Source organism: Musca vetustissima, unplaced genomic scaffold, assembly GCF_032173495.1.
Source record: "Musca vetustissima isolate MV318-11 ecotype Yass unplaced genomic scaffold, APGP_CSIRO_Mvet_v1 utg35501, whole genome shotgun sequence".
NCBI classification, from domain to species: Eukaryota; Metazoa; Arthropoda; class Insecta; order Diptera; family Muscidae; genus Musca; species Musca vetustissima.
In genome coordinates this window covers 54,380-70,957 of record NW_026886161.1, presented here as the reverse complement: position 1 = coordinate 70,957, position 16,578 = coordinate 54,380, and the positions used below count along the sequence as shown (strand labels likewise).

General features: G+C 35.7%; 1 protein-coding gene across 1 annotated transcript; it reads left to right on the top strand.

Annotated features, from left to right (window-relative positions):
* The first annotated feature begins 4,192 nt into the window (after positions 1–4,192).
* On the top strand, positions 4,193–16,122 carry LOC133333628 (uncharacterized). The gene is made up of 4 exons (XM_061541933.1): positions 4,193–4,466; positions 10,558–10,637; positions 10,723–10,891; positions 15,996–16,122. Exons 1-4 carry the CDS (start codon positions 4,208–4,210, stop codon positions 16,118–16,120), a joined length of 633 nt encoding a protein of 210 aa, XP_061397917.1. The 5' UTR covers positions 4,193–4,207; the 3' UTR covers positions 16,121–16,122.
* The last annotated feature ends 456 nt before the right edge of the window (positions 16,123–16,578 follow it).

The window sequence follows — 16,578 nt, the reverse complement described above, 5'->3', positions numbered from 1 at the left end:
AAAAGGCAATTCAGTGGAATCTGAACTGCACGAGGTGGTAAGATATATTGAGAGGAATATGGAGTACTCGAACTTTATGTTGGCCGCCTTCTTAAATATTGAAGAAGCCGTTAACAACGTTAAATTTGAGTCCGACGTTAAACTCACTTAAAAAATTAACATTGAAACCCCTGAAACCCTTACTTGTTGGATAGATAAAATTCTAAATAGCAGAATTATTAATTCAAATGTGGGGGAAACAAAAATGAGGAAAACAGTAACTAGAGGCACCCCTCAGGACGGGACGCTCTATGCGGACGACGTCAACAATCTCGTAGCTTATGCAAAGAGCCTTATCGAGCCTTGGCTAACGGCCTTGGAATAAATCCAATATAAATAGAACTGGTAATGTTCACTAGGAAACGTAATGCTCCGCCAACATTGGATGGAGTGCAACTTCATCTGTCGCCCGAAGCAAAATACCTTAACACAATCATACACTGTCAACTACGATGGAATAGGAACGCTGAGGAACAGGCGAAGAGAGGGCAGATTTCACTCTATGAATGCAAGAATTCCATTGGCAATAGTTGGGTGCTAAAACCATCGACTATACTCTGGAAGTATAACACCGTGGTAAGGTCCATCCTTTCCTATGGGTCTCCTGATTGGTGGCACTGCCAGCTCCACAAGTCAAAATCCAGCAAACTAGACAAGGCGCCTCGATTCTAATAACTGGAGCCGCGAGGAACACCTCACAAGCAGCTCTGAAAGCAATGCTTAACTGGGTATGACATTGGACCGACGCGTAAAACTAAGCGACGATATATCACCAGTCCTGAAATTTGACGATGTAGATGTCGTTAAACCTCCTCTGGGCTTTCTATACAGACAGATCGAAGAGGAAAAACGTACAGGGGCTAGCGTCTGCTGCGAAGGCTAGGCCTTCAGCTTAGTGTTGTGTTTTCCAACCTGAAATCTTCGCGATTTAAGGGGACCCCCCCCCCCCATTCTCGGGGTCAAAAATTTTCTTGATTTAATTCGAATCTGTACTAATTCAAGAATGTCCCTACAAAATTTCAAGTGAAAAATCTTAAGAACTCTTGAAGATATAGCCGATTTATTGTGTCAGCATCAAGTGGCGGCTAAAGGGCTTCTCAAACTTTAAACGCGTTTTCCTCTTTTGGCGGGTACGATAACTCAAAAACTAACAACTCAATCGATTCTAAATTTTTACATGTTTCTCTGTGAGTGTATAGGTCTCGTATGAACTAGGATAAATCCAATCGGTGAAGATCTTCCTTATTTTTTAACTTCGTTTTTGGTCAAAAATAGACGATTTTTCAAAAATATTTTTTTAAAGGTCCGCCATTCTGTTAATTTTAGAGCGAAGTCTATAATCCTAGTTCATACGAGAGCCAGACATGTACTCTTTCTAACATGCCCGTCATCAAAAATAATGACTTCTTTTTAATTACAAAAAACAACAACAACATTTTTTTGAAAATTATTTTTCTTCTCTTTTAAATCTTCAAATATATATGTGCAAAGTTACAAACCTTAAAAAACTTTGGTATTGATTTACCAGCCCATTGAAAATCTTGAAAAATTAAAATCGAGCATGGGCGGGGGGGTTCCCCTAAAAGGCAGCGGAATTGAAAAAAAAAATTTGAGATCTTTGAACATGTGGATAGTCAGGCTGCTCTTAAAGCCATTAAATCCTGTAACATCAAATCTGAGGTCGTCCTCGAGTGTAGAGCAGTTTTGGAAACACCTACTAACAGCTATCGGCTGTGTTGGCGAATTAGCTAGACGAGGATATCAATCCACACATATAGCAATCGATGGCTCAGTCACCTTTTTCGGAACTTTGAGGCGTTCATTGACAAACGAACCAATGAACTTTGGCACAACGTACCTATGTGCAATGTATCAAGATCTATCTGGCCGACTCTTTCAACCAAGAAAATAAACTCACTGTTGAACCTGAGTAAAGCTGGCATTAGAGTAATGACAGGAGTCGTTACTGGTCATTGCAATATCAGGGCCTTTGCCTGTCAACCAAGAGAACAAACTCACTGTTGAACCTAAGTAAAACTGAAATTAAAATAATGACAGGAGTCATTACTGGTCATTGCAATATCAGGGTCTTTGCCAGTAAGTGGGACCATAATGTTACTGATTAGTGCAGACTGTGTGATGACGAGGAGGAGACGGAGACAATTGAGCATCTCCATGTCGCTGTCCAGTCCTGGCCTAAAGACGGAACAGACTAGTGGGGGCTCACTTTCCACCGTGATTAAGCTTCTTTTCAACTATGGAACCTGATTTAATCTACAGCATCATTAGGAACCTATAATGGTTGGGAAAGCGCAACCGTAGCATTTAATATGTTTTCTGTTCAAAATTGTACAGCCATAAAAACCACTTCCTACCTACCCCTCTACGGGGTATACGATCCGAAACGACCCGAGTATTTCTGCAAAAGGGCTGCTACAACAACAACAACAACTTCTTGTACTACTATCTACTTCCTCATTAGCTTCTTGTCTTTCCTATCCCACTTTCTCCCCTACAGATCTATCCATATCTAGATGATCAGAATGGAACGAACGTCCTCATAGTGCTGCAGCCACATTAGTGACTTTGACTTGACAAGGCAAAAGTTTATTTAAAACTAATACCAAATTCGATCAGATACTACCCTGTGGAATATTTGTGTCTTAAATGGGTGACTGCACTGCCCAAACCTAACCTACGACTTGACACTTTTTTGTTTTCAATTCTTAATAATATTTTTAGCCCTCAATAGGCAAAAGTTCATTTAAAACTATTACCGGAAATCAATTTTTAGAAAAGTCAAAAAGTCATAAACAACATAAAAAAAATTTTAACCATCATCAAAATTGTAACCAATAAGTTTCGAAATATCGTTTCGATCCAATAAGTTTCGATCCAATAACAGTTTGTGCAAATATTTTTCTAAGTCAACATATTTACCTTTTAAGACCGCAAAATTCGATTGAACCAGATACTACTCTGTGGAATATTTGTGCCTTAAATGTGTTGGTAATGTTTTGTATATCTCACACGGATAGAACTGATAGGAAAACCAAATATTCAAAAAATATTTATCTATTACACATTCTAGAATTTAGATACATGTGGTCCACATCTGTGCCCAGAAGAAGCCCTAAAATTTTAAAATTAGACGCAACTAAATTCCAAAACAATTTTCAACATATTTTTTGCAAAAAAAAAATCTTCCGCTAATCCACCCTATCTAAGATAAATTCAAGACAATAATATTTGGACCCCGGCAAAACCCCTCCCTTCGAAAAAAAAGCAAAAACAAATTAATGATAAAAAAAATAAAAACAAAAAATTAATTATCAAAGAATTAATGACATATTGTCGTAGTCTGTGTTTTTTTGTGTGTTTGTTTATTTAGAGATTTCCTCAGCCCACATTGTGGCGATGACATTGCGGGCGGCAATGTTGACATAGTTCGCAACGCTGTTTTTGTCTTCGGGCATAGAAAGTGAAAACTGTTATCATTTGAAGCGCCTACATTGGGTTCTCGCCCTGCGATATCAACGAGAAACGAAACAAATTCAATTTGAGCATTTGCCGGAAAGATAATAATGTATCGCTCGATGATATTGCTGTCGGCTGCTGCTGCGGCTATGCAGCGTGATGCTCATCCAACCAAATATTATGAGTGAGTAATTAAAAGATGCAAACTAGAAACCAAAAATAAAAACAAAAAAACAAAAACTATTTATGAAATGCTGCTGACATCTTCAGCGGATGTCAGCACTGCTGTCGTTGTCAGTGCCGTCGTAGAAGTTGTTGTTTGCTGCTGCCGCCATCTAGTGCTGCCAGCTAATCATTTGCAATCTGAATTTGCTCTTCAGTCAATGTTTGCCAGTCGACATTTTCGCGTGACACCCAGAAAACTCAAAAAAACAACAGCGTCGGGGATTTTTTGAAAGCGAACCGCGCCATAGACCAGGAAAACAAAAACCTAGCAAAATTATTGAGTGTGTGAATAAAAATTTGCTAATTAAAAAAACATAGCAAACACCCGAAAAGAAATAAATATACCGACGTACGTACGTACATATACGGCACGGTGTGTTAGTTTAAACACTTCATAATATTTACAGTGCAAACAAAAAGTGTGGTGTCATTTTGTTGTAGTTTATTTTTAATTTTGTTTTTAATAATGAGAAAATTATTCGGTTTACCTTTGAGAACGGCCGCCATTGTTGTTGGCTCCTTATCGGTGTTGTTGTTTTTGTATGCCAGCATTCACACCACCTACAATTTGGTGCAATTTATGACGCAAGAAAAAGTCACCAATTCGGTGTGGATCATTGACCCGGATACCGGTGAAATAAGTCATCGTACAGAAGTCGATACGAGGGGTGATACAAATAGTCCCAAGGCACAGTATACGGGATGGATTATGGATACAGATACAGGTGAGTAGCGAAAAGTGTTTGTTGTTGTTGGGAGGTGTCTGTTGTTTTACTAGAGTAAGCAAACACAAAATCATTTCCGATAAAAAAAAAATATTAGACATTTCACACCTTCTGTTGAGAAACAAATCTCATCACACGTTTCGCAAATAAAAAATATGTGAATAAAATAGTGGACACAATATTCAAAATAGTGGCGAAAAAACTACAATTTATATTTGGTTTAGGCAAAGGTAAAATTCGATTGAAAATATAATTTTTTAAAATTAATTTAAAATTTTATGTTGGCGAATCTTCCTAACAAAAATTGTCAATATTTGTGCACCTTTTTGGGTAGCACATACCGAAATTTGGGTACTTCCCAAATTTCGGTATTTTGAACCGCTTGGGCACGCCTTTCTCCAATTTGATTGTAAGTATAGCCCCTGTATATCGATACGACATTGAAGATGTTGGAAATAGAAATTACTGGACAAATTATTTTCTAACTTAAAACTGGGACAGCACCATCAAGTGAAAAAAGCGTAAAGTTCGCCGAGCAGAAATTTGGATATACTCTACCATAGGTACAACGTGGAAAAATTCGCTGTTGCAAACATAAATTTAATGTCAAAGCATTTCATTTTGGAGGGTTACTAGAAAAAATGGACCTATATGTACAATTTTTTGTGGTGAAATTGGGTACCCAAGAGCAATATACCAAATTTCAACGAATTCGGTTAAAAATCGCGCTCAAGAACCCCAAAAAACGGAAAATTGGGGGGTACACATATATGGCAACTATGCCTAAACGTGGACCGATGTATCCCATCATCGAACTTGTCCTGCCTGCAGACAAAAGACGACTCTGTGCAAATTTTTGGCGATCTATCTCAACTCGTTTAGACGCTAGAGTGATTACAACAGACGGACAGACGGAAATGCCTATATCGTCATAGAATTTTACGCTGATCAAGAATATATACTTTATTTCGATGGGTTACAAATGGAAAAACAAAATGAATATACCCTCCATACTATGATGGAGGGTATAAAAAGGGGGTTATATGGGGACTACCCCAAAAAGGGAGTGCATATTAATAATTTTTGTAGGGAAATTTGTTACCATATACGACTACAAAATACCAAATTTCAGCGAATTCGGTTGAAAAACGTGCGAATGATAAATCTTCAGAAGTAAACAAAAATGGGTGCGATATTTAAATTAAACTACTGACGATAAGAAGCATTTAATTTGTGTCAAAAATATAAATAATAAATTCCTAATATTTTCACCATTTATTAACATAGACGTCTCCCACCCCACGAGCAATTATAATCTGTCGAGACTTCTGATATATGGAACATACCAAAAAGTGACCTATACCGACAATTGTACCATGCGATTGTTGTAAGTCGAAATGCACACGAAATAAAAATTTATAAAATTTTTAATGGGGACTTTTTTTCTAAATCCTCAAAACCCCAAAGTCGTGGACCGATATTGATAACGCATGGTAGGATGGAAAATGTGCATAAAATTCTCAAAATACTGCAATGCACTGGGCAGAGTTATTTAGAGTTATCATGATATGAGGGACTATGTCTAATTGACCGATATAGCTCAATTTCGCACCAAAACAGTGTCGTTTTGTATCACAAATATTAAATCGGTAGGTATTTTTATATAGGGGCTAGCCTAAATGCGGGCCTATATAGTTCATTCTAGAACCTGACGTCCTATACTTAATTTTTTCGGTTTTTCTGATCGCTCTAGAGGCCGCAATGCTCGTCCGAAAATCTTGAAATTTTACATGGAGAAGGGGATCGGACCAAAGAATAACCATGCCTGTTTTGATAAAGATGGGACATTATTTAGCGGGTCAAATGGACCCTGACTTTTGTGTGAAAAATTGCCAAATTTGTATTCTATGGCGTATATATTTACTCCTGAAGGACATATACCCGAGAAGTTGACAATATATTCAAGAGGATTGGTTGACCTTTAAATTGATACCAATTATATTGTCTTATGTACTCGGATGTGGGAGTTGCACTTAAATATTTATATGTGGTTACGTACTAAGATATTACTTAGTAACCCATTACCACACTAGAGGTCGGAAATATAGCACAGATTGCTTTGAAATTGTCCATGAAGTTCCAGTTATGGTCAAGGACAACTCCTATTTTTGGCGATGATCAGATAATAATTTTCGAAAACATAATGTTTTGTGTTTTTTTTTCGAGTCGATCCGTAGGCCACAATAGAAAGAAATAGAAGGGTTGTACTGAATATAAGTAATATTCGGAAAATATTTCAGTGTAAGGGAGATGTGCTGTTGACCTCTAATCAGGCAAGATGTTGCAACTATAACGAAATATTGCCCAGGTTCGGAATAAATATCCGCAGAAAGTTAGAGTTCCGTGGTAGTTGTGTAGGGTGTCGTATGGTCGCCCCCGTCCGACTATACTGCTCCGCTCACTGGTTTACATATGTAAATAAAAGTTTGGTAGTAATTCGTTCGAATTGGTTCGATTGGAATTTTACAAAAACAGGCTGATAATATAAACAAGTTAAAAAGATGTTAAGTTCGGACCGGCCGAACTATTTATACCCTCCACCATGTAGATAACATTCATTAATTAATTTAATAAATAAAATAAAATATGTAAAATTAATGTAATGTAATAAACTTATGTTATGATAGGACCTTCAATATACGGAAAAAGAAGTTTGAAAATGAGTATTACCTTATATGGGTGCTAGCGTTTTATTTATACTAAAACTGGGGTCAACATTTATCATTTTGAATAATGAAATCATTTTGAGTACAGAGATGTGGAGGTACCGTGGGCTACACTCAAATTTGGTTCTATATTAATAATTTTTAGTACACAGATGTGCTATACAATGCACCCAATTCGATTGAAAAACGTGTCCTGAAAATTGAGTCAATATTAATAATTTTTGTTACGGACATGAACTATATAATGAGAACCCAAAATACAAAATCACAGCCAATTAGGTTGAAAAACGAATCCTTAATCTCCAAAATACCGAATATTGGGGGTACGGTTGTGTGGGAGCTACCCTGAATCTTAAGTCAATATTAATACGTATTTACAGCCAATTCTGTTAAATAACGTGTGCAAAATACCCAATACCGTTATAGAGGGGAGTACACCAAGAGGTAGACCGATGTAATGTTCCTGTGAATACTAGCAATGTCTGTGCAAAAATTTCAAAGCTCCATCTTAAATATTGCGATCTATATCGTGATTTCAACAGACAGACATACGGACACGCGTAAATCGACATATAATGTAATTCTGATCAAGAATATATGTATATACTTTATGAGGTATTTGGTGAATAGTTCGAGGTGTTGCAAACGAAATGACCAATTTAATATACACTTATGGTGGAGGAAATAAAAGGGGGTGATATGGGCACTACATCCAAAAATGGGCGAATATTAATATATTTTGGGAGGGAGATTTGTTACCAAATACGACTAAAAATACCAAATTGAAGCAAATTCGGTTGAAAACGCGCTCAAAATCCTCAAACTACTGAATAATTGAGGTACCGTTATATGAGGACTATCCGAAAAAAATGGACATTTAGTGGCTAATGAAAACGCAGTGTCCAAAATACCGAAAATTGTGGAGTAACGTTATATGGGGTCTACCAGGAAAAATGGACCTATATTTATATTTTTTAGTGGAGAAATGTTGTATCCAATAAGAACCGATTGTACCCTTATATGGGGGCTATGCCTAAACGTGGACCGATATAGGTCATCTTCGAACTAGACCTGCTGCAGACAAAAGACAACTTTATGCAAAATTTTGGCGATCTATCCCAATTCGATTAGAGTCTAGAGTGACTACAACAGGACATGCTTAAATCCTCATAGAATTTTACACTTATCATGAATATACACATTATGTAAACTTTATAGAGACGGACATGATGAATTACATACGGTATAACAAACTTAATATACCCTGACATACTACGGATGGGGGTAATAAAAATATGGACAATCCTGGAAAGCCTAGCCAGGCTGGCAACCCTAAATACAGGGTAATATGTTTTTGTGCGTACATTTGTGACATGTAATACGAATCGAGGTAGACCCATAGTTATTATCGCATAGCCCCATAAAAAGCCTAATGGTGTTAAATCGCATGTTCCTAGTGGCCAGTTGATATCGCCATGACGAAAAATTACGTGACCAGGAAATGTCTCTTGGAATAAAACCATTTTCGATCGAGTTGTGTTGTATGTGGCACCATCTTTTTGTAACCGCATATGCTTCAAGTCATATTCTTCAATAGCAAGCAAAAAAAGTCCGCATATAACACCATTCTTATGCTCTAAATTGACGGTGACGTCGTTGCATTTTCATTTTCGAAGTAGTAAGGTCCAATGTTACTAGACTCAGAAATTAGAAATACCATTGACCGTAGTAAACTTAGTAAATCCCAGCCTGCCTACATCAAAGCCAGATCAGTGGATACAGCTCTGCATGAGGTGGTTGGATACATCGAGAAGAATATGGAATCCTCTGGCTACACGTTGGCAGCATTCCTCGATATCGAAGGAGCTTTCAATAATGTGAAGCTAAAGGCCATCCATTCTGCTCTTGTAGGCATAGGTATCCCCTCACTCCTTACGGAATGGATTGATAGAGTGCTGGAAAGCAGAATTATCAACTCATCCTTAGGAGAGAGTTCCGTGAGGAAATCTGTCAACAGAGGCACACCTCAGGGAGGATTACTTTCCCCCCTTTTGTGGCTTCTGGTGATAAATGAGATATTTATGAAATTCAATCATCTCAGGATAAAGGCGGTAGCCTATGCCGATGATGTAGTCTTGCTGGTTGGGTGTAAGTTTATAACGACAATATCAGACATCCTGGAGGGTGTCCTTTTAACCCTGTCTAATTGGGCTTACACTAAAGGTCTTGGTGTAAACCCCACTAAAACCGAACTGGTGCTCTTCACTCGGAAGCACAAAATTCCTAGTTTCCGTGGAGTGACTTTAACCCTTTCTGGTGAAGCTAAATATCTTGGCACTATCCTAGACCGCAAGTTACTGTGGAATAGGAATGTTGAGGAACGCTCCAAGAAGGGATTGCTGGCACTCTATTCATGCAAGAATTCCATAGGCAAGAGTTGGGGATTGAGACCCGGAATTATACACTGGCTGTATACGACGATCGTCTTACCCATACTTACTTATGGTTGTCTTGTCGGGTGGCAGGGGGTCTGTTGTTCAAGCACCAATTCCACATATCTGCGGCACTGTGGCCAGATCTTAAATCAAAATATACTATAATGTACCGTAAGACAGTCCAAATTCCTGAGAACGGCGAGAAATCGATACATTCGGGTCTTTGGTATGAATTTCCCTTATAGCAGCGATCTTCATTAGAACAGTCAGTTCGGGTCATAATTGTGGCCCCTAGAGTGACTAGAAAAACAGGGAAAATTAAGGTTTTGGTCCATTTCATGAGCTAAAATTAACCAATCATTACCCAAAACAACAGAACCCGTCCAACATGGTCCATAAATGTGGACCGTATATCGTGTTTACAACTTATAATGGACATACGGACGGACACACGTGTCTAGATCGACTCAGCTAATCGACGTATGATGATCAGTATACAAAAGTTGGGTCTAGGAATAATATTTCGTGACATTACAAACACTTGGCGCCACAAAAACTAGAAAAAATATGTTTGTCTAAATTTATTTACATATCGTCTTAAGGTTATGATTCACATGAAATCGGAGTACATTTTATGTAGAACTATATTAATGTCTAATTCAATGTATACCAAACTAGGCACGAATCATTCTAAAATCTAGACTCGATATATTCCTCAATTTCACTAGTTCTTTTTCACGTACCCAAAGTGGTGTTGGGTATCATATATCCTCATATATTGGAAACTACTGTATTTTGGCTGTGAAAAGGTTATATTCGAATATTGGTTAAATCGATCAAAACTTTGTTATATCTCACAGATTATTGCCTTGAAATTATCTTATGAAATGTAATATTTATTTATAAATATATTATTTATTTATATTTCAGCAACATTCTATATCCTCTATACATGTCTGAGTTGGGCCTCTTTAATAACGTCAATATGTTTAATTGTTGGAGGAATGAGAGTGAGTATCATAAACTATTTAGGTTTAATTAATTAATTATAAAAATTTATATTGTAAAAAACAAATTAAATATTTATACTTTTAGTATAACAACAAACTACTACTGCCATGGCTTGTAATGGGCGTTGTCACACTGACAGCCCTAAGTTTGTGTCTTATCTACACCGTCTATTTGTTCATCATCTACAGTCTGAATGGTTGGTGTGTCGAGGCATCGATGATAATTGTGTTGGTTGCCGCCATTCTATTATTGGGTAAGTACCCCCCAAAACAAAAATATATTTCACATTAATATTCTATTTGTGTGCGTTATAATCATCAAATTTTTGTGAGCAATAAAAAAAGCGAAAATTTTCAAAAATTACACTTAATTGAATTGGAAATAAAAAAATGTGCAATTAATTTTAAATTTATTATTTCGCTTGCATACTCACACTTAGTTTATGGTCTAGGAATTGCGAGTGAGTTTATTTTGGGTATACGTTTATATTAGGATCGGTAGATTCAGAATAGCCTCCATTTAGAAGTCCCGAAGTGTTTGTAATTTGGTATTACGTATTCTTGGTAGGTTAAAAAAACTTCATCATAGAACATTTTCTGATTAGGTACATGTTTCTACATGGGTCATATTCGGTATGTTTTTAAGATCCCAATCCAATTTGTCAAACTGGGTGTTTGAAATTTGGTATTTTGATTACTCTGAAGATGAGAAACCTTCTGACAGCAAGAAGTCATAGCATAATCCGCATATAACATTTCTGACCAAATTTAAGTATTTTGAATAGCCAACCCATGGCAGTTTTTATTTGTTTACGGAATAAAGATGTCGATAAAACCGAAATGTGTCCTAGGCTGATTTGAACCAATTTACATTTAAATCAAATTTCAATATATTTTTTGTTTTCTTTTCATGACATCCCTAATTGAGTGATTGGCTTGCCGACGAATAAATAATACAACAAATAATATTATTTTTTTTACGCAAAAAATAAATGTGAACAAATCTTTCAACCCAATTAAAATGTGTCATCCATCAAATAACCAGATGTTCTATTTCCTTTTATTTTGCTCTGTCACAATAATTATTTTTGGCAACAATTCAAAAAAAGAAAAGAAACAGACAACATTTGCGAAAACTTTATAAAAACCAATTCCCACAATAAAATGGGTTGATGAACATTAACAGGCCTTGACATAAAAAAATTCCCCCAATAGTCATGACTGACTCTCAATGATCATTTGTCACACATCAAAATAAATTCAATTTCAAAAAGCAACAGAACAAATGATCAAAGAGTGGCTGGATAGTTATCATGGCGTGTGCCACTCACTCACATCACTGTCGTCATATGATATCAAATTTCACATTTTAAATTGTATCAATTCAAAATAATTTAAAGTGATAAATTTTGGTCAGAAGATTGGTTATTAGTAAAATGTAATAAATCTTCATAAATATTTCAACGTATCCCAAATAAGAGGGAAATTCTATGAAAGGATGTATTTAATTCTCCGAGGATCTTAAATGTCAAATTAAAGTTAACTCTATTGGACGTTTTTATTTATTTCTCTTTCGATACCATACATAGTGGAAGTTGCAATGGAAAGGAAAACCATACAGATTGAAAGTGAAACCTTTAACATTTTATACAATGTGGTGATTAACCTCACTGAAAATGTAAAATACCTAATAACTGCCACTTCGGTTCGAAAATGTGGCTAGGACGTTTGAAAAATACCTAAAATTTACTGGGACCTCCATATGGAATCTATGAACTCAAAACTCAATGTTATGAATACATGTTATACCTAGAGCCATTTGATATTTCCATTGGATTGTTTGGTATTTTTTAACAAAAACGTACGGCCATGTGTTGTGTTTTTTTACAGAGGAAAATCAAATAGCAAAATATGATTAGTTAAACGTGAGCATTTTAGTGTGAACTGATAATGCAATATCGTCATGTATATGTGTATATATAATATATACCGTGGTATAGAGACATCCTTGAATATTTCTTCCACCAGCACGCATTCGATATTTCATGTGCAAAACTGACCCTGTGCACAACAACAATGCGAAATCTCATTCATCGACTCAAACCATCAAATGCGTGATCAACGAATATTCGTCGCCAGAAGATTCTTTCGAAGCGTTAAAAAAATATTTTTGGGAGTGTATCAATGGGAGCCTATGTAACTCTAGCTAGAGAATAAAAGCCTTTTTATGCCCTCCACCATAGGACGTAATAATTTTTCATTATGTTTGCAACACCTCTAAATATTAACCGGATACGCCACAAAGTATATAGATGCTTGATGAGAATAAAATTCGATGTCGATTTATCCGTCTATCAATCCGTCTGTTGAAATCACGATAGAGATCGCAATATTTAAGATAGAGTACTTCTAGGATGTTTGGTATTGCAAATGGGATATATCGGCATATTAAACGTTACCCCCAATATTCGGTAATTTTGGGTTTGAGCGTGTTCTTCAATCTAATTGAGTACCAAATCACTACATAAATATAGGACCCCATTTACGGGTAACCTCCATATAACGGTTCCCCGAAAGAGCACCCCCCCAAATTCGGTATTTTTAGGTTTTTGGGCGCGTTTTTCAACCAAATTCGCTGTAATTTAGCATTTAGGTTCTTATTTGACATCAAATCTATCCACTTCAACTTATAAATATAGGACCATTATTTTATATGGCCCCCCACATAGAAAGATGCACCCCGATATTCGTTTTTTTACAAAAAAATATTATTATTGGCACTATTTTCAAGGTAGCCCCCATATAACACTAACCCTAAAATCTGCGTTTTTAGGGGATTTTGGACAAGTTTTCAACGTAATTGAATGTAATTTGTATTATCATATTCGGCATATTCAAGGCCCTATCATAACATAAGTATTCTCCTAGGGGCCCCATTAATTTTAGATATTTGAATGTCATACTCATGGTGGATATTATCAACCAGTTAATGATAACAATTCGTAATTTTATTATAAGGCCAGAAATATATACAGTAGACCATAGGGTCTAATAATAAAAATTCATATCTTTTTTTCGAAGTATAGAATACTTACGGAAAGTCTTATGCCACAACTTCTGGAATTATAGGAATATCTTTTGACTATACACGGCGTTTATTGAAAGAATGTCTTCTAATTCACAGAAAAAATAATTCAATATTATATGAATAATGTTCAGAAAGTGTTGCCAATGTCGGAATTTCTGCATTTTATTAATGCAATCCATAAAACTTGAAATACTGGGTTCTTGTCAGAGAGAGAGTGAAATAAATAACTTTGTAGTTTGTGTGTTTTGCGGTGCGAGTTTCTATGGCACTGGAACTCTCTCCCTCTCTCTTTATATGGAAATAATTTGGAAAATACATATGCGAATTATGTAACACCAATGCAGAGGTCGGTAAGAGTGTCTGAAATAAAGAAACAATGGAATGACAAACCGGTCACAATCGAGTGAGTGGAAAGTGGGCGGTTGTTACTAACAGAGACATTACAATTTGTAAACACGATACACGCCACAGTTGTGAATCAATCTTCTAGAAATTTAGAATGTACGTTTGGTTCCGTCCAATGAAGACCTCTATTGTTTTTGGTAAAAATCGGTTAATATTTAGGGGATGAAAAGGACGAAAAACTTAATTTTTGTCTGTTTTTCTGGTCGCTTCTAAGGTCAAAATTATCAAGCTAAAGAGTAAGTATGCCTGTTTTGATAAAGATCGGCCAATATTTAGAGGGTCAAATAAACCCTGACTTTTGTGTGAAAAATTACAACATTTTTATTCTATGGCGTATATCTGAAGGACATAAACTGGAGAAGTTGATAGTATATATCCAAGAGAAGTTTTTGACCTTTAAATTGATACCAATTATATTGTTGTAGGTACTCGGATGTGGGAGTTACCCTTAAATATTTACAGATGCTCACGTATTCATATATTATATAGTATAGGCGGATATATAGAGCTGATAGCTTCGAAATTTTCCATTAGGATCCAGATAAGATAATAATTTTGGCATAAAGTGGACAGAAAACTTAATTTTTTTGTGTTTGTTTTCGAGTCGATCTATAAACCACATTTATAAGCCAACATCACAACATAACCCACGGTGAGAAATCTGGACAAGTAATTAAAAGGGCTGTACTGTACTGTAGGAAGAGGTGCTGTTGACCTCTAGCTCAGAATATAGAACCACAGAATGTTACATTTTCGTGGAAGTTGTGTAGGGTATCATGTTGTCGGCCCCGTCCGACTATATTGTTCCGCTCACTGCTTTTTTTACAAAAAAGAGGCAGAGAGTAAAAATGGAGCGATGTAGGAAAATAGTTGTATTATTAATGAAATGTTTAATTTTTTTGGAAACAATTGCGGTTTTCTAATGATTATAAGAATTTTTACTGGTATTCACATACAAACGGAAAAAAATAAACTATGAATAAAATTATGAAAATATTCATTAAACTTTTTTTCTGTGTATTTGTTCCTATATTACAGCCACCTCTGTTACTAAATATTGGGCTTTGTGAAAACATTGACCCTTTTTTGTGCTAGAAGGTTTTCTTCTTCTTAGGTACTAGGATGGTCTTTGATTGATTTCTTGAATTGCATTGAAATTATCTGGTATACATTGAAAATGCATCTCGACTAATGACGTCCATGTCCACCTCGGTAGCTACACAAACTGTCAAAATTATCGCAATTCGAAATTCTTGATTATAACGATATTCTATGTCGATATTTAAAATTGAGCTTTTAACTTATCCACCTAGTTTGGGGATATATGGGTTGGCGGTAATTTTCATTTTGCGGAATATCTGTCTACCACAACATATCAATATTGGCCCATATTTCAGGGTGGCCCCATAAAACGTACCCCCATTATCCCGCAGGTACCCCCATTTGGGCAGGTTTTTAACCAAATGGACTATAATGTAATATTTTAAGTCAAATCTTCGTACCTAAAGGTTATCAATGTCGATGTCATGTATCTCCGATTTTTTGATATTTTGAAGATTTCATAAAATGTTGTCATCCATATTGACTGTAATTAAATATTTTTGGCTCTCATTGGGTGGCAAATCATCCAAATTGCAACAATTTACCTTGGTATAGTCCCCTATGGTGGAGGGAATAAAAAGTTCAGGCATGCGAACATAACGTTTTACTTTATTTTTCATTATCCGTACACGTATCTCATATTTCTTTGAATACCAAAATAACACTTCTTATTGAAAACCCCTTTATAAAAATTCATATCACTCTTTTTATCAGAAACTTTGTATTAATCCAAAATAAACAAATTTTCATTTCTCTCTTTTCAGGTTTGGAAATTTATCTATGGCGTGGCATACAACTATTCTATATGGAACTCATGGATGGACGCGAAAGACGTAAAATGTTACCCACCACTGTGCCATTATACTCCCAAGATGAGTTTTTCTATTGAAGCAAATTTTATTTCCCGAGTTTTTAAGACTGGCCATATATTTTTTTATTTGTAGCTTCCTTTAAGGGGAAATTTTACCAAGAGATCCCAATATTGGTTTATCATTAGTTACGAAATAAATATATATTTCCTTCAAATTAGTATTAACATTTTAGTTTAATTAGTTTAGTATAAAAAAAATAAAATATCGAATTCATAATGAAAGAAATACAATGCCTTCCTTCATAATCATCATCACTACCATCAGCCGCCCACTCAATCTTGTCATTGTCCAAATATTTTAATTGCCAAGAGTGAAAAAGCAATAAAATGTGTATATTTTAAATTAATGCAAATATATTCATGTTGCTGTTTTGTTTTCTATTTTGTGCAGTTTTCGGATAATTATTTAAGTGTGTCTACGATATTGGGGTGGAATGAAAAATAAATTACTCGAAGACCATTATGTATCCTTATAG

Excerpts from the sequence above, each read along its gene's own strand:
- LOC133333628 (XM_061541933.1), top strand. The coding sequence starts at position 4,208 with ATGAGAAAATTATTCGGTTTACCTTTGAGAACGGCCGCCATTGTTGTT. Across the intron at positions 4,467-10,557 it reads GATTATGGATACAGATACAG|CAACATTCTATATCCTCTAT; the intron begins GTGAGTAGCGAA and ends TTTATATTTCAG. Across the intron at positions 10,892-15,995 it reads TGCCGCCATTCTATTATTGG|GTTTGGAAATTTATCTATGG; the intron begins GTAAGTACCCCC and ends CTCTCTTTTCAG.